The sequence below is a fragment of the Pelophylax lessonae genome, assembly GCF_965119305.1.
Source record: "Pelophylax lessonae genome assembly, chromosome: 13".
Taxonomy (NCBI): Eukaryota; Metazoa; Chordata; class Amphibia; order Anura; family Ranidae; genus Pelophylax; species Pelophylax lessonae.
The window spans coordinates 205,210,874-205,233,583 of NC_138780.1; the positions used below are offsets into that span (position 1 = coordinate 205,210,874).

The window sequence follows — 22,710 nt, forward strand, 5'->3', positions numbered from 1 at the left end:
GTATACCAGCTGTACATTCTGCTATGTGGTTCTACACAGTGCAGTTCTGTGGCTCCATGTACCTTACTGTAGACCCAATGATGTCATAGTTTCCCATTTGTTGCCAGTATATTCCCACCATTATCCAATTCTTACCAATGTAAAATGGTAATTGCCCGTGTATTGCCATTGTTGCCTAGTTTTTGCCTGTGTATTGCCCCCCATTGTCCTTTTGTTCAAAAAATGTCTATTGACTGGGTATTTGCTGCATATTCACAGTTGCACATTTGTTGCCAGTGTATTGCCACAATTACCCACTTGTTACCAATGTAGTGCAGTTATTGCCTGTGCATGGCTATCAATGCCTGTTTGTTGCCCGTGTATTTACCACTATTGCCCTTTCTGTTGAAAAACTCAAACTCAAACTTGTATCTGTAAGACTACACCCATTTCTGCAGGGCTTTTTTCCTCAGATAAGAGGTGCAGGAATTCAACCATGCCCCCCCCCCCCCCTCACCCCCACCGAACTTGGTCTGTGTGGCAAAATTGTACCTACAGTGGGAGGATCCTAAAGGGGCAATAAATACCAGGAGTGCATTAAGTGCAGATTTCAGGGGGGCGCTATGTACAGAGTACAGTGTTGCGGAGTGCGCTACATACAGATTGCAGGGTTTAGGGGTTTGCTATGCACAGTGTGCAGTGTTCAACTCACATCTCACTCCCACCTCTCCCCCTGGGTGTGAGGGCCACATGAAATGGTCTAGAGGGCCAGAATTGGCCCCCGGGCCTTGTGTTTTATACGTGTTCTAGAGCAGCCTTTTTCAACCAGGGTGCCCAGGCACCCTGGGCTGCCTTGAGGTGTCTTCAGGGGTGCCTTGGCAAAAAGCCTAAAAAGTGCCCAAAAATTGTATACAGGCCAGTATGTGGATAAAGCCTGCCTTTTAGCTGCACTAAGCCACAGATTTTCATTTTGCACCATTACAACTTTCTAGCTGTCGGTGTCCTAACAAACAATGGCATCATCAGTTGATAAGGAGCATCTGTGTTTGACCCTCCCATGCCCCTCTGCATCAGCGTTGGGGTCACACTAACTGAGCGATGAAGAAAACTGAGGAAGAAAAGAAACACTGGAATACTAGTCAGTACCAGTTTGTAAAAGTCTGTTTGCTTTGGAAGAATAAATCACCTCTAACATTGGGTGTCCTACTTGGACTTGTGGATGTTGCTGCATTATGTAAAACTATTAGAATAGATTTTACATTTTAGAATGGGGTGCCTCGAGACTGTCCATAATTTTTAAACGGTGCCTTGACTGGCAAATGGTTGGGAAACACTGTTCTAGAGGATCCCACAAGTATGGTACATACATAGTTGGTCCAAGCTGGAACACTGTAACTATGTATGTAAAAATATCCACACCTGAAATTCTTTCACTACTGTATGGTGACCCACATCCCATCTCATGTAGTTGGACAGGAGAGGAATAAATGTGATGTACAGTCAGGTCCATAAATATTGGGACATCAACACAATTATCATCTATTTGGCTCTATACACCACCACAATGGATTTGAAATGAAACAAACAAGATGTGCTTTACCTGCAGTCTTTCAGCTTTAATTTGAGGGTATTTACATCCAAATCAGGTGAACGGTGTAGGAATTACAACAGTTTGTATATTTGCCTCCCACTTTTTAAGGGACCAAAAGTAATGGGACAATTGGCTGCTCAGCTGTTCCATGGCCAGGTGTGTGTTATTCCCTCATTATCCCATTTACAAGGAGCAGATAAAAGTCCAGAGTTCATTTCAAGTGTGCTATTTGCATTTGGAATCTGTTGCTGTCAACTCTCAATATGAGATCCAAAGAGCTGTCACTATCAGTGAAGCAAGCCATCATTAGGCTGAAAAAAACAAAACAAACCTGTCGGAGAGATAGCAAAAACATTAGGTGTGGCCAAATCAACTGTTTGGAACATCCTTTAAAAGAAAGAACGCACCGGTGAGCTCAGCAACACCAAAAGACCTGGAAGACCACGGAAAACAACTGTGGTGGATGACCGAATAATTCTTTCCCTGGTGAAGAAAACACCCTTCACAACAGTTGGCCAGATCAAGATCACTCTCCAGGAGGTAGGTGTATGTGTGTCAAAGTCGACAATCAAGAGAAGACTTCACCAGAGTGAATACAGAGGGTTCACCACAAGATGTAAACCATTGGCGAGCCTCAAAAAACAGAAAGACCAGATTAGAGTTTGCCAAACAACATCTAAAAAAGCCTTCACAGTTGTGGAAAAACATCCTATGGACAGATGAGACCAAGATCAACTTGTACCAGAGTGATGGGAAGAGAAGAGCATGGAGAAGGAAAGAAACTGCTCATGATCCAAAGCATACCACCTCATCAGTGAAGCATGGTGGTGGTAGTGTCATGGTGTGGGCATGTATGGCTGCCAATGGAACTGGTTCTCTTGTATTTATTGATGATGTGACTGCTGACAAAAGCAGCAGGATGAATTCTGAAGTGTTTCGGGGAATATTATCTGCTCATATTCAGCCAAATGCTTCAGAACTCATTGGACGGCGTTTCACAGTGCAGATGGACAATGACCCGAAGCATACTGCGAAAGCAACCAAAGAGTTTTTTAAGGGAAAGAAGTGGAATGTTATGCAATGGCCAAGTCAATCACCTGACCTGAATCTGATTGAGCATGCATTTCACTTGCTGAAGACAAAACTGAAGGGAAAATTCCCCAAGAACAAGCAGGAACTGAAGACAGTTGCAGTAGAGGCCTGGCAGAGCATCACCAGGGATGAAACCCAGCGTCTGGTGATGTCTATGCGTTCCAGACTTCAGGCTGTAATTCACTGCAAAGGATTTGCAACCAAGTATTAAAAAGTGAAAGTTTGATTTATGATTGTTAATCTGTCCCATTACTTTTGGTCCCTTAAAAAGTGGGAGGCACATATACAAACCGTTGTAATTCCTACATCGATCACCTAATTTGGATGTAAATTCCCTCAAATTAAAGCTGAAAGTCTGCAGTTAAAGCACATCTTGTTTGTTTCATTTCAAATCCATTGTGGTGGTGTATAGAGCCAAAAAGATTAGAATTGTGTCCATGTCCCAATATTTATGGACCTGACTGTATAATATACAACTGGATAGGTCCATCATTACCAGCTGGTGAAACTAAAAGAGTGAGAAGTTTGTTACATATTTAATTAAAGGTACATTGTATGACCTCAGACAGGGCAGACATGCGCCTACTGTAGTAAAGTACATCAAATTATTATTGTTATGGGGATATGCAGGTCACATTCAATGGCAGTTTGCCCCTCACCCGTGTCTCTGTGTTCCAGGTTCTGCAGGATAATCTGCAGGAAGGACAGGCTGTATGAGTGGACCGGAACCGACTCCTCTTGTAGTATCGTCAGGAAAGAATAGGCCGCGGTCAGTTGCATTTCTATTCCTGCCACATGGAGGACCTCCTGCCGAGATGGGACAGCGTTTCACCACATTGGTATAAAAAACAGGTTTGTATATCAGAATCATTAAATGGTTGTAAAAGAAAACCCTTCAAAGATGAACTCTTTAAACAGCCATGATGAACTGGTGAACGTTGGGGTTCATGTGGCCCTTTATTATTTTGTGGCCCCAACAGTCTACATTAGTGATCTCCAAACAGCAGCCCTTTGCTTGCCATTGTCAGGCCCTTGGGGCACTATTCCTCCCATTGAGATGAACGATGAAGCACTATTCTCACCCCTGACACCAATGATGGGGCATTATTCCTCCCAGTGACACCAATGATGGGGCATTATTCCTCCCACTGACACCAACACATGGGCACTGTTCCTTCCACTGATACCAACAATGGGGCACCATTCCTCCCATTGACACCAACGATGGAGCACTATTCCTCCCATTGACACCAACGATGGAGCACTATTCCTCCCACTGACACCAATGATGAGGCACTATTCCTCCCACTGATACCAATGATGGGACACCATTCCTCCACTGACATCAATGAATGGGCCCTGTTCCTTCCACCAACAATGGGCACTATTCCTCCCAGTGACACCAACGATGCAGCACTATTCCTCCTAGTGATATCAATGATGGGACCCCATTCCTTCCACTGACACCAACGAATGGGCACTGTTCCTTCCACTGATACCAATAATGGGGCATAATTCCTCCCACTGACACCAATGATGGGGCACTATTTCTCCCACTGACACCAACAATGGAGCACTATTCCTCTCACAGATACCAACAATGAGGCATTATTCCTCCCAATGATACCAATGATGGGGCACTATTCCTCCCACTGATACCGACAATGGGGCACTATTCCTCCCACGGGCGTCAATGATGGGGCACTATTCTTCCCACAGAGACCAACGATGGGGCACTATTCCTCCCACTGACACCAATGATGGGACACTATTCCTCCCACTGACACCAATGATGGGGCACTATTCCTCCCACTGACACCAATGATGGGGCGCTATTCCTCCCACTGATACCAATGATGGGGCGCTATTCCTCCCACTGATACCAATGATGGGCCCTATTCCTTGAACTGACACCAATGCTGGGGCACTTTTTCTCTCATATTGACACCAACAATGGGTTTCGAGGCAGGGGTCGAGGCATGTGGTAGGGAAGGATAGTCCGTTTCAGGCAGCGGTTGAGGCAGGCAAGGATAGTCAGTTTCCAGGCAGAGGTTGAGGCAGGTGGAAGACAAGGATAGTTAGTTTCCAGGCAGAGGTTGAGGCAGTGGTAGACAAGGATAGTCAGCTTCCAGACAGAGGTCAAGGCATAAGGCAGGCAAGGACAGTCAATTTCCAGGCAGAGGTTGAGTCAGGCGGAAGACAAGGATAGTCAGTTTCCAGGCAGACCTCTGCCTGGAAACTGACAATCCTTGCCTGCTGCCTGCCTTGACCTCTGCCTGGAAACCGACTATCCTTGCCTACCACCTGCCTGGAAACCAACTATCCTTGTCTACCCCCTGCCTCAACTCCTACCTAGAAACTGACTATCCTTGTCTACCATCTGCCTGGACTTGTGCCTGGAAACTGACTATCCTTGTCTACCACCTGCCTGGAAACCAACTATCCTTGTCTACCCCCTGCCTCAACTCCTACCTAGAAACCGACTATCCTTGTCTACCATCTGCCTGGACCTGTGCCTGGAAACTGACTATCCTTGTCTACCACCTGCCTGAACCTGTGCCTGGAAACTGACTATCCTTGTCTACCAGTTGCCTGGACTGCTGCCTGGAAACCGACTATCCTTGTCTACCACCTGCCTGGACCCCTGTCTGGAAACTGACTATCCTTGTCTACCACCTGCCTGGACCCCTGTCTGGAAACTGACTATCCTTGTCTACCACCTGCCTGGACCCCTGTCTGGAAACTGACTATCCTAGTCTGCCACCTGCCTCAACCCCTGCCTAGAAACTGACTATCCTTGTCTACCACCTGCCTGGACCTGTGCCTGGAAACTGACTATCCTTGTCTACCAGTTGCTTGGACTGCTGCCTGGAAACCGACTATCCTTGTCTACCACCTGCCTCAAACCCTGCCTAGAAACCCACTATCCTAGTCTACCATCTGCCTGGACTGCTGCCTGGAAACGACTATCCTTGTCTACCACCTGCCTGGACCTCTGTCTGGAAACTGACTATCCTTGTCTACCACCTGCCTGGACCGCTGCCTGGAAACTGACTATCCTTGTCTACCAACTGCCTGGACCCCTGTCTGGAAACTGACTATCCTTGTCTACCACCTGCCCGGACCCCTGTCTGGAAACTGACTATCCTAGTCTGCCACCTGCCTCAACCCCTGCCTAGAAACTGACTATCCTTGTCTACCACCTGCCTGGACCTGTGCCTGGAAACTGACTATCCTTGTCTACCAGTTGCTTGGACTGCTGCCTGGAAACCGACTATCCTTGTCTACCACCTGCCTCAAACCCTGCCTAGAAACCCACTATCCTAGTCTACCATCTGCCTGGACTTCTGCCTGGAAACGACTATCCTTGTCTACCACCTGCCTGGACCGCTGCCTGGAAACTGACTATCCTTGTCTACCAACTGCCTGGACCCCTGTCTGGAAACTGACTATCCTTGTCTACCACCTGCCTGGACCCCTGTCTGGAAACTGACTATCCTAGTCTGCCACCGGCCTCAACCCCTGCCTAGAAACTGACTATCCTTGTCTACCAGTTGCTTGGACTGCTGCCTGGAAACCGACTATCCTTGTCTACCACCTGCCTCAACCCCTGCCTAGAAACCCACTATCCTAGTCTACCATCTGCCTGGACTGCTGCCTGGAAACGACTATCCTTGTCTACCACCTGCCTGGACCTGTGCCTGGAAACTGACTATCCTTGTCTACCAGTTGCTTGGACTGCTGCCTGGAAACCGACTATCCTTGTCTACCACCTGCCTCAACCCCTGCCTAGAAACCCACTATCCTAGTCTACCATCTGCCTGGACTGCTGCCTGGAAACGACTATCCTTGTCTACCACCTGCCTGGACCGCTGCCTGGAAACTGACTATCCTTGTCTACCAACTGCCTTGGTCTCTGCCTGGAAACTGACTGTCACTGGCTACCATAGGGGAAGTAGTTTAAATACCCTCCTTGACACATGTGTACACTTCTACTCCTTGTATTGCAAGCCAATATGCTCTTGCCCTTGACCAACCATGTGCATGCTCAGACCCCAACCCAACCGTGGCCAACAGGCCATGAACAGGGACAGCTGCTAAGGAGGTGAGGGAGAATCTTTTAATGGGGACACCTGTTCTGGTGACAGCTGTCTAAGACAGCAGAGATTTTCTGTCACTTCATGATGGGCCTACAAGACAGGAAGTGAATGTAAATTTTACAATAGGGACACAGACAGCAAAGAAAAAAGAAACCTTACAGGGGTTCTAACCCATTCTATCCAAAACTGCTTCAGATAACAGTGACAGGCAAGTGAAGAAAACAAAGGCGGCTTACTCTGACTTTTGGCACGACTCTTCGCAGGGTATCCGTAGGATTCTGACGAATGAGCACCGGCAGGTTGGCCACAACGCTGGTCCCCTGGATGTCCTGGCCGGAGCTGCAAGTAGATGACATAGAAGGTGAGTCACATGACAGATCCCTACCTGGGAGGAGCACAGAGCTTCAAAGATCATTTGTCAACCGTCATGGAGCGAAGGGCGCTCAGAGAGGCCACGCCCAGTGCGCAGATGAACTACAAACCCACCCAATGCTTCTACACAATGATAACTGGTTCGTGTGATCCGGATTTAATTGTGAAGAAACGCTACAATGTAAACCTGAAGTGTCATCTACTTATACTTTGTCTTTGCAGGTCCCTCCCCCCTCATCAACATGTTTATTTATTCGAATAAACCTTCCATTTTTAATTACTTGCCTTGTTTTAGTCTCTGTGCCTCTCTATGCAATGCAGGCAGATCATGGCTGGTGGGAAGGTGATGTACATGGCTTCCTGAAAACATCACAGCACCCTGCCACAGTATACCTCTCTAGAGTCCTAAAGTAAGCAGTGGGAGGAGTTATGCAAACATCCAAATTCCTAGATGGGTGGGGTTCAGTCTTGAGAAGTAGGCGTTGCTAGGCAGGCTGTATTTACATAGGTAACACCCACAGTAATGTTGAGCCTCCATAACTGAAAGAACAGAAATCCAATGAAAAAGGGGCGGAGCTAGGGAGAGTCAGGCTAGGGAGGGAAAGATTACATGATGCTGGACGTCCTCCAGCCGGGAAATGAGGCGGGGCTCTATCTGACTTGCTGAAGCTTCTTGTCAAAGCCGAGGGTCATGGGTCTCCCCACCGCTGCTCAGAAGGCGGGAGCAGGTGTCGGGTTCACCGATCCAAGAGTGTGGAAGTATCATTCAAGAGATGCCACTCAGACCGACCAGAAGCTCTGAGAATGAATGGCCTCAGCCAACGTTGCTCAGGCCACACCACCGACGCGTTTCACCCAGTCCATGAGAGCGAAACACGTCAATGAGCGTGGCCGGAGCAGCATTGGCAGAGGCCATACATTCTCTAAGCACCAGGTCCATCTGAGTGGCATCTTTTGAAAGATACTTCAACATTGCTGAAGCTTCTTGTCAAAGCCGAGGGTCATGGGTCTCCCAATTGGTGCGCAGAAGGCAGGAGCAGGTATCGGGTTCACCGATCCAAGAGTGTCGAAGTATCATTCAAGAGATGCCACTCAGGCCAACCAGAAGCTCGAAGAATGAATGGCCTCAGCCAACGTTGCTCAGGCCACACCATCGACGCGTTTCACCCAGTCCATGAGAGCGAAACACGTCAATGAGCGTGGCCGGAGCAGCATTGGCAGAGGCCATACATTCTCTAAGCACAGGGTTGATCTGAGTGGCTTTCTTTTGAAAGATACTTGGACATTGCTGAAGCTTCTGGTGCACACTGTGAGAAGCTCTGTGTGTGATGTAATCTCTATATTAATGGTTTGTTTATTCTGATGTACCAGAAGCCAGAAATGATGGTTTCCTTACTGCACTGCACTCATGTAATCACTAGAGAACAGAATGCAGACCGCACCCGGGTGACACCCACCAGAGGGGTGACACCATGGCCAGATCTAAAGGGGGTGCTGATTTTAGTTGTACCCCCGAGGTCTTTTCATGGTTGCTGTGCCTTCCCCCCATCTCCGCACTCACAGCTGAGACAAGAGGAGAGCAGCCAGGAGCAGTGAAGTCCGCAAAGGAGAGGACAGAGATCAGAGAGCCGGGAGGTGCGGGCTGTGCAATCCTCCATAAAGCAGATGACACGGGATCGATCGCTCTTACATCTTACAGTGTTTGCTTCATCTCCTGCTGCCGAGAGATGAGCCGGCATTGGAGGAGATAGGGGGAGGGGTTTACAGCCCAATCCTGTGTCATCTGCTGTATGGAAGAGCGCTCCACTGACAGCGGTGAGAGAGCACAACCCCCACCTCTACCTGGTTTCCTACCTGTAATTTGGGGGAGGGGGGAGCAATCATTGGTGCTGAGGTGAGAAGTTTGTGCAGGAGGGGGATTTGTGCTATAAGAGGGGTTTGGGGGGATTTGTTCTAGGAGGGGGTATTTTTGCTAGGAGGGTGGGTTGGGGGGATTTTTACGAGGGGGGGGGGGGTTGGTGCTGGGAGAGGGGATTGGGGGATTTGTGCTAGGAGGGGGGGTTTGTGCTAGGAGAGGGGATTGGGAGGATTTGTGCTGGGAGAGGGGATTGGGAGGATTTGTGCTAAGAGGGGGGGATTTGTGCCTGGAGAGGGGATTGGGGGATTTGTGCTAGGAGAGGGGATTGGGGGGATTTGTGCGAGGAGAAGGGATTTGTGCTAGGAGAGGGGATTGGGGGGATTTGTGCTAGGAGAGGGGATTGGGGGGATTTGTGCGAGGAGAAGGGATTTGTGCTGGGAGAGGGGATTGGGGGGGATTCGGGCTGGGAGGGGGGGATTTGTGCAAGGAGAGGGGATTAAGGGGGAATTGGGCAAGGAGGAGGGATTGGGGAGATTCGTGCGAGGAGGGAGGATTTGTGCTAGGAGAAGGGATTGGGGGAATTTGTGCGAGGAGAAGGGACTTGTGCTAGGAGGGGCTATTGGGGGGATTTTTGTGAGGAGAAGGGATTTGTGCTGGGAGAGGGGATTGGGGAGATTTGTGCTAGAAGGGGGATTGGGGGGATTTGTGCGAGGAAGAGGGATTGGGGAGAATTGTGCGAGGAGGGGGGATTTGTGCAAGGAGAAGGGATTTGTGCTATGAGAGGAGATTGGGGGGGATTTGTGCCAGGAGAGGGGATTGGGGGACTTGTACTGGGAGAGGGTATTGGTGGGATTTGTGCTAGAAGGGGGTGATTTGTGCCAGGAGAGGGGATTGGGAGGGATTTGTGTGAGGAGGAGGGGTAGGGGAGATTTGTGCCAGGAGAGGGAATTTGTGCTAGGAGAGGGGATTGGAGGGGTTTGTGCTAGGAGGGGGATTTTGTGCTAGAAGTAGCGGCAGGACAACATGGTGTCACCCCCCCCCCCCCAAACCCTTGGTGGGGGAGGGGTGACACCATGTTTTACTGCACCAGGTGACACCAACCCTAGTGACACCACTGTGTACATGCCAAATATTATTTGTTACCTGTAGAAATCACAGTGCAATCAATCAGCTGTGGGCCCCCACTCTGCTTCCGCCCCCCAAAGCAGTTGCACGGTCTGGCTATGTCCTTGTTTTTTATTTGTTTTGCAAATAAAGATTTAATATAAAATGATGAGCTGTGCCTGTTAGTGAACATCAAACTCGTTGGTTTTCCATCACTTGGTCAGTAGCATTGGTTATCTTTTGTGTTTTTGGCGTCTCCATAGAGGCAGCCGCCATCCCCTGGGCTGCAGAAATGTCATAAGAACCGGATAATCCCTCCTGGGAGCGTCACATCCTGGAAGAGGCAGCAAAGACTCTGGAGGTACATCTGTGTTATATCCTCTGTCACCTTCCACACCGACCATCAATGTCACCCCGGGAGCCGTCACTGCCTCCTGCAGGGCCATTTCCTCTGTTTAACCCTTTCGCTGCCAGAGCGGATTTTACATTTTTCTTTTTTTTTTGCACAAACGCTCAAAAATATTTTAGGCCTGAGGATTAGTTAAAACCCCTAAAATATTTCCTGGAAGCCGACACCCATCCAAACTACGGCTCACCTGCTGTTGTGGAACTACACGTCCCATGAGGCATTGTAAAACTTTGACACTCCCAGACATGACTCGGCATGATGGGAATTGTAGTTCCTGAACAACTGGAGGGCCGTAGTTTGGAGATCCCTAGAGAATAAAAAAGTGATTGCACCAATTTTTTATGTCACACAATATTAATGCCACTGTTTATGAAATGCAAAAGGACAATAAAAATACACAAAAGTAATTTTTAGGGCACAAAAACACCAAATATATCATCACCCATTAAACACTAAATATGTATTTTTTTTTTTTTTTGGGGGGGGGGGGGTAAACCATAAAATATGAGGTTTGAGGTTCTGCAAAGTAAATAGAAACCCAACATGTCAAGCTTTAACCACTTAAGCCACGGAAGATTTTACCCCCATTCCGAGCAGGGCCTATTTTGCGATTCGGCACTGCGTGGCTTTAACGAACAATTGTGCGGTCATGCGACGCTGTACCTAAACGAATTTGACGTCCTTTTTTTTCCCACAAACAGAGCTTTCTTTTGGTGGTATTTGATCACCTGTGCGATTTTTTGATCATGCGCTATAAACAAAAAAAAGCAACAATTTTGCAAAAATAACAATATTTTTCCCTTTTTGTTATATGAAATTCCCCAAAAAAATGTAAAAATCAAAATTTTTTAACATTTTCGGCCAATTTGTTTTCTGCTACATATGTTTGGTAAAAAAAAATCGCAAAAAGCGTATTTTGATTGGTTTGCGCAAAAGTTATCGCGTTTACTAACAAAGGGAAAGATTTTTGTCATTTTTGTTGTTTTTTTTAAACGAGTAATGGCGGCGATCTGCGATTTTTTTTGCGGTACTGCGACATTGCGGCGGACAGATCGGACCCTTGACTGACATTTTTGACACTTTTGGGGTTACCAGTGACATTACTACAGTAATCAGTGCTATACATATGCCCTGTTACTGTAATAATGACACTGCAGGGAAGGAGTTAACTTTTTTTGAGGGGGAGGGGTTAAGTGTGTCCTAGGGGTGTGTTTCTAACTGTGATTGGCTGTGGCTACTAGTGTAAGAACAGTGATCAACGGTCCTACATAGTAGAACTGTATGATATCCATTCTTACACATGGAAGAATGACAGGCGGCTTTGTTTACATCAGCCGTCTGCCTTTCTTCCGGTGTAACGGACGATCGCAAGTGACCGGCGGACATCGGGTCCGCCGGGCACACGCGCGGGGGGGGGGGTCCGTGAGCGAGCGGGAGCGCGCCTCCGGCGGTGCGCGCTCGCTCCCTGGAGCCTCACAGGCTAGCGACATAGCCCTACGTCGCTTTGCCTGTGAGGGGCTGACTGCCGACGTAAATAGTTGTGCGGCGGCCGGCAAGCGGTTAATGCCACTGTTTATGAAATGCAAAAGGACAATAAAAAAACACAAAATAAAATTTTAGGGCACAAAAACACCAAATATGTAATTTTTTTTTTTTTTTGGGGGGGGGGAAACCATAAAATATGAGGTTCTGCAAAGTAAATAGAGACCCAACAAGTCAAGCTTTAACATTTTGTGCGTCTGTGAAATGGCGACGTACTTCAGTATCCTATATTTTCCATAGGCAAAGCTTTAAAAGCTCCTACAGGTCATCAGGTTGGAGTTAACCATAAAAAATGGGCTTTTCATTTTTTACACTTTTTTACATATTTTTTTTTCCCCACTAAACTTTATTTTTCATCACATAAGGAACAAAAAGCCCTATTTGGTGCAGTTTGTTGGTGACAGGTTCTCTTTAACCCCTTCTGGACCAGAAGATTTTCCCCCTTAATGACCAGGCTTTATTTTGCGATTCGGCACTGCGTTACTTTAACAGACAATTGCGCGGTCGTGCGACGCTAGACAAATATATACGTCACTAGCCTGTCACTTGCTTGGGAGCAAGCTCCCGCCCCGGCTCGTTCCCTAGCAAGTCCGTGCGTGTGACCGGCGGACCCGATATCCGCCGGTCACTCGGGGATCGTCGGTGGAGAGGGAGAAAGGCAGGCGGCTGATGTAAACAAGCCGCCTGTCATTCTCCCCTGTGTAGGAATGGTGATCATACGGTTCTACTATGTAGGATCTTTGATCATTGTTCCTACACCAGTAGCCATGTCCAATCACAGCTAGAATCACGCCCCTAGGGACACACTTAACCCCTCCTTCCCCAATAAAGTTAACCCCTTCCCTGCCAGTGTCATTTTTACAGTAACAGTGCATATTTATAGCACTGATTACTGCAGTAATGTCACTGGTAACCCCAAAAGTGTCAAAAATGTCAGTCAAGGGTCCGATCTGTCCGCCGCAATGTCGCAGTACCACAAAAAAATCGCAGATCACTGCCATTACGCGTTAAAAAAAAACAACAAAAATTACAAAAATCTTTCCATTAGTTAGTAAACGCAATAACTTTTGCGCAAACCAATCAAAATACGCTTTTTGCGATTTTTTTTTTACCAAACATAGGTAGCAGAAAACAAATTGGCCAAAAATGTTAAAAAATTTTGATTTTTACATTTTTTTGGGGGGAATTTCATATAAAAAAATGTGAAAAATATTGTTATTTTTGCAAAATTGACGCTCTTTTTTTGTTTATAGCGCAACAAGTAAAAATCGCACAGCTGATCAAATACCACCAAAAGAAAGCTCTGTTTGTGGGAAAAAAAGGACGCCAAATTAGTTTAGGTACAGCGTTGCACAACCGCGCAATTGTCCGTTAAATTCACGCAGTGCCGAATCGCAAAAAAAGCCCTGGTCAGGAAGGGGGTAAAATCTTCCGGGGCTTAAGTGGTTAAGTAGGGTTTGCAGCAAGGGAAGGAAACTACAGTTGGGTGCCACTGGTCTAATGTTGTTCTGCAGTAGGGAGGGGGGGGCGGGGCAGTGGCACAGAGTAAGCAGGACTGCAGGTGCTAAAAGTGATGTCAGCTTTCTTATGCAATGTAACTGAATATTACAGCAGAGGACGCCTATCACTCTGCAAAGCCAGCAGAGCAAACAGTCCCTCCATGTGTGCGTTTACCTGTGTGCTTATCTGGCCGGAGCTCTCCTTAATCCCTACAAAATAAAGATTTCCAGAGCTCGCCTCTCTTCTTATTGTGTTTGCCGGTAATAAGATTGAATGACGCCGTTATTGCAGTTAGGGTGATATAGTGTAAGCAGGATAAGCCGGTAGAACGATAACGCCGCGCGATCGCTTATGTAAATCTTCTCAGCTCTAAGCTGCTGGAAATAAATTCAAATACACACGCCGATCCTAAGCCGGGGAGAAAACTCCCAACAAAGGAGAACGCAAGAAAAGATTTGGCTCCTTTGTCTTCTCTATTCACAACACGTCTCGAAAGTAACCCAATAAATGTCCGTATCTGAAACTCATTTTGCAGAACGGGATTACTTTCCCTTTATTTTTTATTAGCACTCAGAAGAAAAAAAAATACTTTACCGTTTTTTTCTTTAACCGGCAATAAAAATAAAGTCAGGATAAATTCAATAATGTAACCAAGGAGACACAGCTATAGGGAATATAGGATAATTGTTAATGGTGTAGGCAGGTGCAAGCTCCCCTCCATCCACTAGGTGGCACTGTGCCATAATACAGATGCTGGTCTGTAAACCAGTTCTGGATCGGAAGGATTTGCCCAGGTTATATCTTGCGATTCGGCACCGCGTTACTTTAACGGAAAATTGTGCGGTTGTGCGACGCTGTACCCAAATAAAATGAATGTTCTTTTTTCCCACAAATAGAGATTTCTTTTGGTGGTATTTAATGACCTCTGCAATTTTTTTTTTTCTAGTGCTATAAAAAAAAAAAAAAAGAGCGACAAATCTGGGGAAAAAAAAAAACAATATTTTTCACTTTCTGCTATATAACATTCTCAAAAAAAAAAAATTTAAAATTCATTTTTTTTAACATTTTAACCACTTTAGGACCGGAGGATTTTCCTGCTTAATAACAAGGCCACTTTTTGCAACTTGGCACTGCGCGACTTTAACTGACAATTGCGCAGTCATGCAATGCTGTACCCAAACACAATTTATGTCCTTTTTTTCCCACAAACAGAGCTTTTTTTGGTGGTATTTGATCACCTCTGCGCTTTTAATTTTTTGCGATATTAATAAAAAAAGAGCGAAAATTTTGCGAAAAAATTGACATTTTCTACTTTAACAGTTAAAAAATATCCAATATATTCAATTTTTGTCATATATTTAGGCCATAATGTATTTAGCTACATGTCTTTGACAAAAAAATTCTCAATGAGCGTATTTTTAAGCCAATTTGTTTTCTGCTACATATTTTTGGTAAAAAAAAAAATAATCACAATAAGCGTATTTTGATTGGTTTGCGCAAAAGTTATCGCGTCTACAAACTACGGGAAAGATGTCATTTTTATTGTTTTTTTTTTTTTTTAATAGTAATGGCGGCGATCTGCGATTTTTAGCGGGACTGCGAAATTGCAGGGGACAGATCGGACCCCTGACTGACATTTTTTACACTTTTGGGGGGGACCAGTGACATTACTACAGTAATCAGTGCTATACATATGCACTGTCACTGTAATAATGACACTGGCAGGGAAGGGGTTAACCTATTGGGTGATAAAAGGGTTAAATGTGAGCCCGGGGGAGTGTTTACTAACTGGGGGGAGGGGCTTGTGAAATGACCATAGAGACCTGTGATCCTATATAGAAGGATCACAGGTGCTCTGTGATCATTTCAGAGAGAAGAACGGTCGGCTGTGTTTACAGCAGCTGACCATCCTCTCTCAGCGTTGAGCGATTGTGGGTGCCTGGCGGCAATCGTGACCGCCGGCCCCGTGCATCGCCATCCCCACAGCCTAGTGGGGGAAGGAGTGCTCCGCCAGCGGCTCATGCTTGCCCCCCAGCACCATGCGCGCGACCAACGTAGTACTATGGAGATTATGTAAGGAGCATTCTTCTTACTGACCACCAATGTAAGGAACATTCTTCTTACTGACCACCAATGTAAGGGACATTCTTCCCACTGACCACCAATGTAAGGAGCATTCTTCTACTGACCACCAATGTAAGGGACATTCTTCCCACTGATCACCAATGTAAGGAGCATTCTTCTACTGACCACCAATGTAAGGAACATTCTTCCCACTGACTACCAACGTAAGGGACATTCTTCCCACTGACCACCAATGTAAGGGACATTATTCCCACTGACCACCAATGTAAGGAACATTCTTCTCACTGATCACCAATGTAAGGAACATTCTTCCCAATTTTTGTTTATTAAAAGTCTTGCAATCAATAATCATAAAATCAATATACATAAATAAATATATACATATTTACATGAAAAGGGAAAAAAATACATAGCAAGTTCTGCTCTCAAATAAAGAATGGCTTTACAGCAAAAACAAAACTCACATCATGAAACACATCATTACCGGGAAAAATAATCTTAATTAGACTCACACCACCACACCAGACATCAAAACTGCGAGGTCAAGAAACAAAAACCACTCCCATTATGCATGCAGCCCTTCTTCAAAAATGAAGATATTAACTAACAAAAGCTAAGGGTGTGAAAGAAATAGCATAGGAAAAAAGCTTTTCACCCAGAGATGGACAGTTCACCAAAAGCAGGTCTGATATTCCTCCACGCCCTTATCCAGACCGCTCGAGGCTCCCTGCCCTTCTCAAGACCCCGAATCTTCCCAACCTCACCCAGAATATCGTACACCACCACCTCGACAGGGAGGACTTTCTTCCGCAGGGTAATCTGGCACCGTGCATTCCACGTGAAGTAACGGACAACTATACTAACTAGAAAAAGTGTATCCAAATCAAAATCCCAGCGAGTCGGGAATGCCCCGTACACCCACTCCACATAACTCATGCGATAGAGAAAGGGGATGCCTAGAGCCCTCCCCACCCTTTTATACACCTCTATGTTAAAGGGACACTGGAGCAAAAAGTGGTCCATAGACTCCACTTTACCAACACACTCCGCTCTAGGACAATCCCGATCATCCACAGGGCGATGCTTCAGGTTCCCTCTCACATAGAGCCTTCCATGGAAAGCGAGCCAGGCTTGATCCCTAAACTTCAAAGGGATTCTTCCTAAGTTAATTAAACGCAACCCCTCCCTCATTACGGGGCCTGGGCAATCCCTTAAGGTCAGCGACACACTGAAAGCAGAGCCCAAAATCCTCTTCTCCAGAAGCTTTCTGGGGAGGGACTTGATATCCCCCACTGTCACCTGCCACTGCCTAAGTATTTTCAGACACGGGGCAACATAAGCCGGAAGCTTGCCATGTCGGACTCTCAGACTTTTCACTGGCCCGCCATCTTCCCAGCATCGCAGAAAAGGCCTAAACCAAGATTGAAAAATACCCACCCATCCCGGCGGGGTCTCTGCTAACATATTACCAAGATTATACTTTAAAAAAAGCAGAGAAAAGAAAACTATAGGGTTGACCATTCCTAGACCACCCTCCCGCCTGGACAGGTAAGTTACATTGCGTTTGATCAGGTTCAGCCTATTTCCCCATAACAGTTGGAAAAAGCAGCTGTACACCCTTGCATAGAGAGATTCCGGCAAGATACAGACAAAGCTGACATATAAAAAGATTGGGATCAGGTAAGTTTTAATCAAGTCAACCCTTTCCCTCAAGGAAATTTTCCATTTCTTCCAGCTTGCCACCTTGGCATTGGCATTCAACAACCTGCTTTCCCAATTTCGATGACCATAGTCACCAGGACCAAATTTGATGCCCAACACTTTAATTTCCTGCTGGGGCTCTGGGAAGGCATCCGGAAGTTCGAAGCTTTCACCCTCCTCACCCATCCAGAAAACTTCACTCTTTTCATGATTGATTTTAGAGCCAGAAGCCTCAGTGTACTGCTCTATCACAGAGACCACCTCCTGCGCCTCCTCCATCCCAGAGATAATAACAGACACATCATCGGCATAGGCCACGACCTTCAAAGGCGGCACACCAGCAATGCCCAAAGGCACCCCACACAACGATCCACTCTCTAACCTTCTTATGAAGGGGTCGATTGCGAATACATATAGCAGGGGGCTCAAAGGACACCCCTGGCGCACCCCAGAGCCAACCTCAAAAGGCCGTCCAACCCAACCATTAACAAGTGGGAAGCTCTCAGCCCCTTTATATAATGTTTTCAGCCAATCAATAAACCTCCCCTGCAGGCCGTATCTACCAAGTAGCAAATACAGGTACTCATGATTGACTCGATCAAAAGCCTTCGCCTGATCCAATGCCAGCAAGTACTTTCTCCATCCAGCAGCCCTGCATCGCTCCAAAGCCTCCCGGACAGCTAAAATTGCTGAAAAGGTACTTCTGCCCTGGACCGAGCAGTGCTGATGATTGGACAACAAATCGCCTGCTACTGACGACAAGCGCCAAAAAAGAATCTTCGCCAAGATCTTTCTATCAACATTGAGAAGACTGATGGGGCGCCAGTTCTCAATTATTGAGGGGTCTTTACCTTTTGACAGAAGAATCACAGCGGATTGCCTCATGGAGGGAGGGAGAGAACCCTCTTCTAAACAGCTGTTATAAACCTCCGTTAAAAAGGGAGCCAGAATGGACTTAAAACACTTGTAAAATTCAGCTGTCAACCCATCTGGCCCAGGCGACTTTTTGGTAGCCAGCTTCTCTATAGCACGAACTACCTCATCCGCTGAAATTGGTTCTGTCAAATCCATCAAAGGCAATGTATCGTTTCCCAATCCTGGAGTAGAATCCAGAAAGCTTTCCATCCTGTCCCGACTAAGGTCCTTTCTTCCCAGAAGGTCTGCGTAATATGACCTGAAGATCTCCAGGATCCCTGATCTGGACTTCACCAGGGAACCCGTACTATCCCTCAGACCTATGACCGTCTTAACTGCTATGCCTTGCTTACAGTTCTGGTAAGGATCAGGCGAGTGATATTTCCCATAATCTCTCTCCAGAACCAAGGAGGCATGCCGGTCGTATTGACACTTCCTAAGAAGAAGCTTTACCTCCGAGATCTCCCCTGGATCTCCTCCATACGAGACAAGACGATCAAGCTTCCTCCGCAAATGCTGGTAGGCAATATACATACCAAGCTGCTTCTTCTTACTTATGGCCTTGAAAAGTCCAATCGCCCTTTGTTTCACAAGCTCCCACCACTCTGACTTACTGCTGCAAAAGTCCAGAATAGAAACCTGTGCCTGAAAAAAATCCTCAAAGGATTGTCTTACCTCTACATCTTCCAGGAGAGCTGAATTCAGTTTCCAGGTACCCCTTCCCCTGGGTGGAGTGTCCGAGGCATTCAGAGTCACAGACAGCATACAGTGGTCAGAGAACTCCACCGCCCTCAACTCAGGAGCCGAGAAAGCAGAGTTCTCCTTTAAAAAAAACCTATCTATCCTACTCTGACTATTCCCTCTCTGAAACGTGAATCCCGTGCTGCCAGGGCAGTGCCTAATGTGCACATCTACCAGGCCTGCTTGTCTAACCATATCTCTAAGAAAAACGCTATCATAACCCAGCCTGTCTATGGAGACCCTCCTGTCTTCAGGCCTAATTATGGTGTTAAAGTCACCTCCAAAGACAACCTGCTGGGATGTAAAAAGGAAGGGCTTGATCTTTATGAAGAGGCATTTCCTGTCCCATTTTGACTGCGGTCCATAGATATTGATCAGGCGCAGGTCCTGCCCCCTAACAGAGACGTCTAAGACCATGCATCTCCCCATTTCTACCTCAATTATCCGCCGGCACGTTACCATATCGGTTTTAAAAAGAACCGCAACTCCGCTGCAAGGCTCAGCCGCAAGAGACCAAAAGGAGGGACCGCATCTCCACTCCCTTTTTGCTAGATGGACATCGGCCAAAGTATTGAGCCAGGTCTCTTGCAAAAATAAAATCTCAGCATCAAACTCACTGAGCAAAAATAAGGCAATATCACGAGCTCTTGCAGATTTCACGCTGGCGACATTAATGGTCGCCACCTTTATCAGAGCGGGCACTGCCATCAGGATGATTGGGGTAGTCGTTTCTTAACCTCCACCACACTCTCATCACCCGAAACAGCTCTCTTTACACTATGTGACTCCCCCTCATCCATAGATGATAAACAAATAGATAAATCCGACACCAACTCCTCCCCTGATAAAACCGAAAATGTGTTGCCAAGAGGAACCCCTCCTGGCTCTAACTGTAAGGAAGAAACGACCGCTTTACTGGTCTTCCTCTTCTTCTTTTTCTTCCTCTTTGTCCTCTCCCACCCCTCCTCATCCGAATCCTCCACAACAGAGGGTGAGACATGGGACATGGACACCCCTCCCTCAACCCCATCGACCCCACCACCATCCAGCACCCCTGCACCCTCTTGGCCACGTTTGCGGTGTCGAGAGACAGGGACTGGAGGTGGAGTAGGCCGAGGGGGAAGATCCACTATACCCGCCCCCCCAGCAGCTTCCGCTAGTCTGGAGGATCTACGCACAGTAGATGTAGGAACAACAGGAGGGACAGACTCAGGGACCACATCACCAGGGGAAACAAAATCTGACACAACAGACACAGGAAGGACAGACTCAGGGACCACATCACCAGGGGAAACAGAATCTGACACAACAGACACAGGAGGGGCAGCAACAATTTCCTCTCTAACTTCAGCTGCTTCATCTTCTTTATCAAGCCTCTGCAGCTCAGTCTCCAATCCTGGCAAGTTATGCAGTGCCTCTGGGCACTGGCTATATGGATGACCCAGCTGCTGGCACAAATTGCACCGAATCTGGGTGCATTCTCTGGCCAAATGGCCTAAATCCTGGCACAGTGAGCACTTCTTGTGGGTGCAGGACGATGCAAAGTGGCCTTTATCACCACATTTATTGCACACCTTAGGCTGACCTTGGTAGAAAATGGTCAGCCTATCCCTACCCAGAAAGGCTGAGCAGGGAAGGTGCTGAACTACATCGCCCAGCACCCCCAATTTTAGTGACACTGTCCAGGCCCCTGTCCATATCCCATGCTCATCAAGGACCTTCCGCAGTGGAGTGAGGACCTCGCCATATCGGCGTAGCCATACTAATAAATCAGCCTCTGGTATGGATTCGTTACGCACCAAAATGGTCACTGATTTTATCAGAGGCTGTCTTGAGATAACCTTTGGCACCAAACCACTCCACTGCTGAAGGCCCTTGCACCTCCTAAATCTCTCCCAGAAGAGATCCAAACTTTCAGGTTTTACAAACGACAAATCAAATTCATAACTCCCCACCGGGCAAATTAAAGCAAAAATATCACAGGCTTTAAACCCCATTTCCAAAATCAACTCAGCCACCCTCCCCCTTACTGGTGGAGTTCCATCCCCCACCCACCTCAACTGTACCACATTCCTCCTCCTATACCCACCAAACCTCCCTGAATTTTGACTAATAACAGAATTCCCACCACCCACCCTGGTGTGACTCCCCAAAGCTGAAGCATAGCTTCCCACATTCCTCCCAGCAGAAAATTCATCAGTTTTTTTTAAATTATCTGACACACACTTAGCAGATAACGATTGCACAGATTCGGGATTGATCTGTGCAATCGAATCTTTCCTCTGCTGAGCAGGAGGAGAAATGTCATTTTTATTTTTCCCAGCATTACTAACCCCTTCACCACCACCCACCACATTCATTGCTTTAACATTAATGTCATTTTTTATACTTGCTGGGATATTTATTATTGCTGTTGTCTTCACAGCAGAATCCATAGTTGCTGCTGCACTGGTAAGAACTCCAGCTGTCATCTTCTCTTCCACTAGGACAGGGTTTTCAGCTGTGGAAATAGCATTCTGTTTTAACACAGCAACAGGTGAAACATTGCAGGAGACTTCCATAGCTGCTTCACTTCCAGCACTATGTTGATCCCCTCCCCCACCAGAAGTCAGCTGGTCAATCAGCACTGGAAGACTGGGAGGCTCAGGTGAACATGAAGCATGCTCTTTGGAGCTGGCAGCCATTTTGCTTGCTGTGGGACTACTGGTCTCAGCCAGACCAGCAAAATCCATGCCTGGGGTGTTAGATGCAGGTCCATCCACATTCATCTGATTGTCCGGGAATTCATTGGTCAGGGATTTTCCTTGCATGTCTATACTCGGTTTCTCCACAGCAGAATCTCCAATAGGTAGCTGTATGCAGAGCTCCTTCTCACCTGGGACACCATCCACTACAGCAAGTGGGGCAGACATGCTGGAAGGCAGCATGATGTACTGGGATTTCTCCACCATTACTGGCTTTGCTGACTTGAATCTCCTCTGCCCATCCTCAGGGATTTCTGATGGATCATCAGAAAAGACAAACTTGTCTGCTTTCAGGGGTGACTCCATCTCCTGGATAAGTGTCAGGGATCCATGTCCACTCCCAACCCCCTGGCTGGTTGCCGCTGGTGATTCCCAGTTCTGGCATGGGGGGAGAGGTGCAGAGGCAGATGGAGCCTGGTCATCCATTAACTGAGCCTGCTGATCCACAGAACTTGCTGATGCTTGGCTGGTAAAACGCCTCTCATTGTCAAACTTTTCTTTAAATGCTCCACTTCGGTCTTTCAGCCTTTCCAATAATAAAGATTGTTCCTTTACCTTTTCTTCCAATTCCTGTAACTCAGGCTTCATGGCTGTGCGATTTTTACTCCAGGCCTGGAAATACTTAGTTTTGAAGGATTTGTGTTCAGCCTTCAAAACTTTAAGTTTTTCTTCCGCTCTCCCAATCGCCCTAAAACGATTGATAACCTTCTGGCTGAAGACATCCGCATTCTCACCAGGGCCTGGACCCACAGACAGGTCCTCCACCTCCTCCTCACTAGGCCCCGTGTCATCAGGGGGATCCCTCCCAGGGCCTCCCCCAGGATCAGGCATTGTTCCTGGGCCAAGCTAGCAAGCAAGGCCCAGGCTTGAAAAGGGCTGGTTCTCACAGAGAGCTCTTTGGGTGTGTCCTCCTCCTTCTTCCCACTGACCACCAATGTAAGGAGCATTCTTCCCACTGACCACCAATGTAAGGGGCA

The 22,710-nt window shown here is 47.0% G+C and overlaps 1 protein-coding gene across 1 annotated transcript in view; it reads right to left on the reverse strand.

Annotated features, from left to right (window-relative positions):
* PPP4R4 (protein phosphatase 4 regulatory subunit 4) overlaps positions 1-22,710 on the reverse strand; it is a 211,914-nt gene that overhangs the window by 75,076 nt on the left and 114,128 nt on the right. Inside the window, exons 3-4 of the mRNA XM_082275364.1 lie at positions 6,999-7,101; positions 3,322-3,469 (exon numbers count right to left, since the gene is read on the reverse strand). Of these exons, the coding sequence (XP_082131490.1) occupies positions 3,322-3,469; positions 6,999-7,101 (251 nt within the window). The remainder of the gene's footprint in view (positions 1-3,321; positions 3,470-6,998; positions 7,102-22,710) is intronic.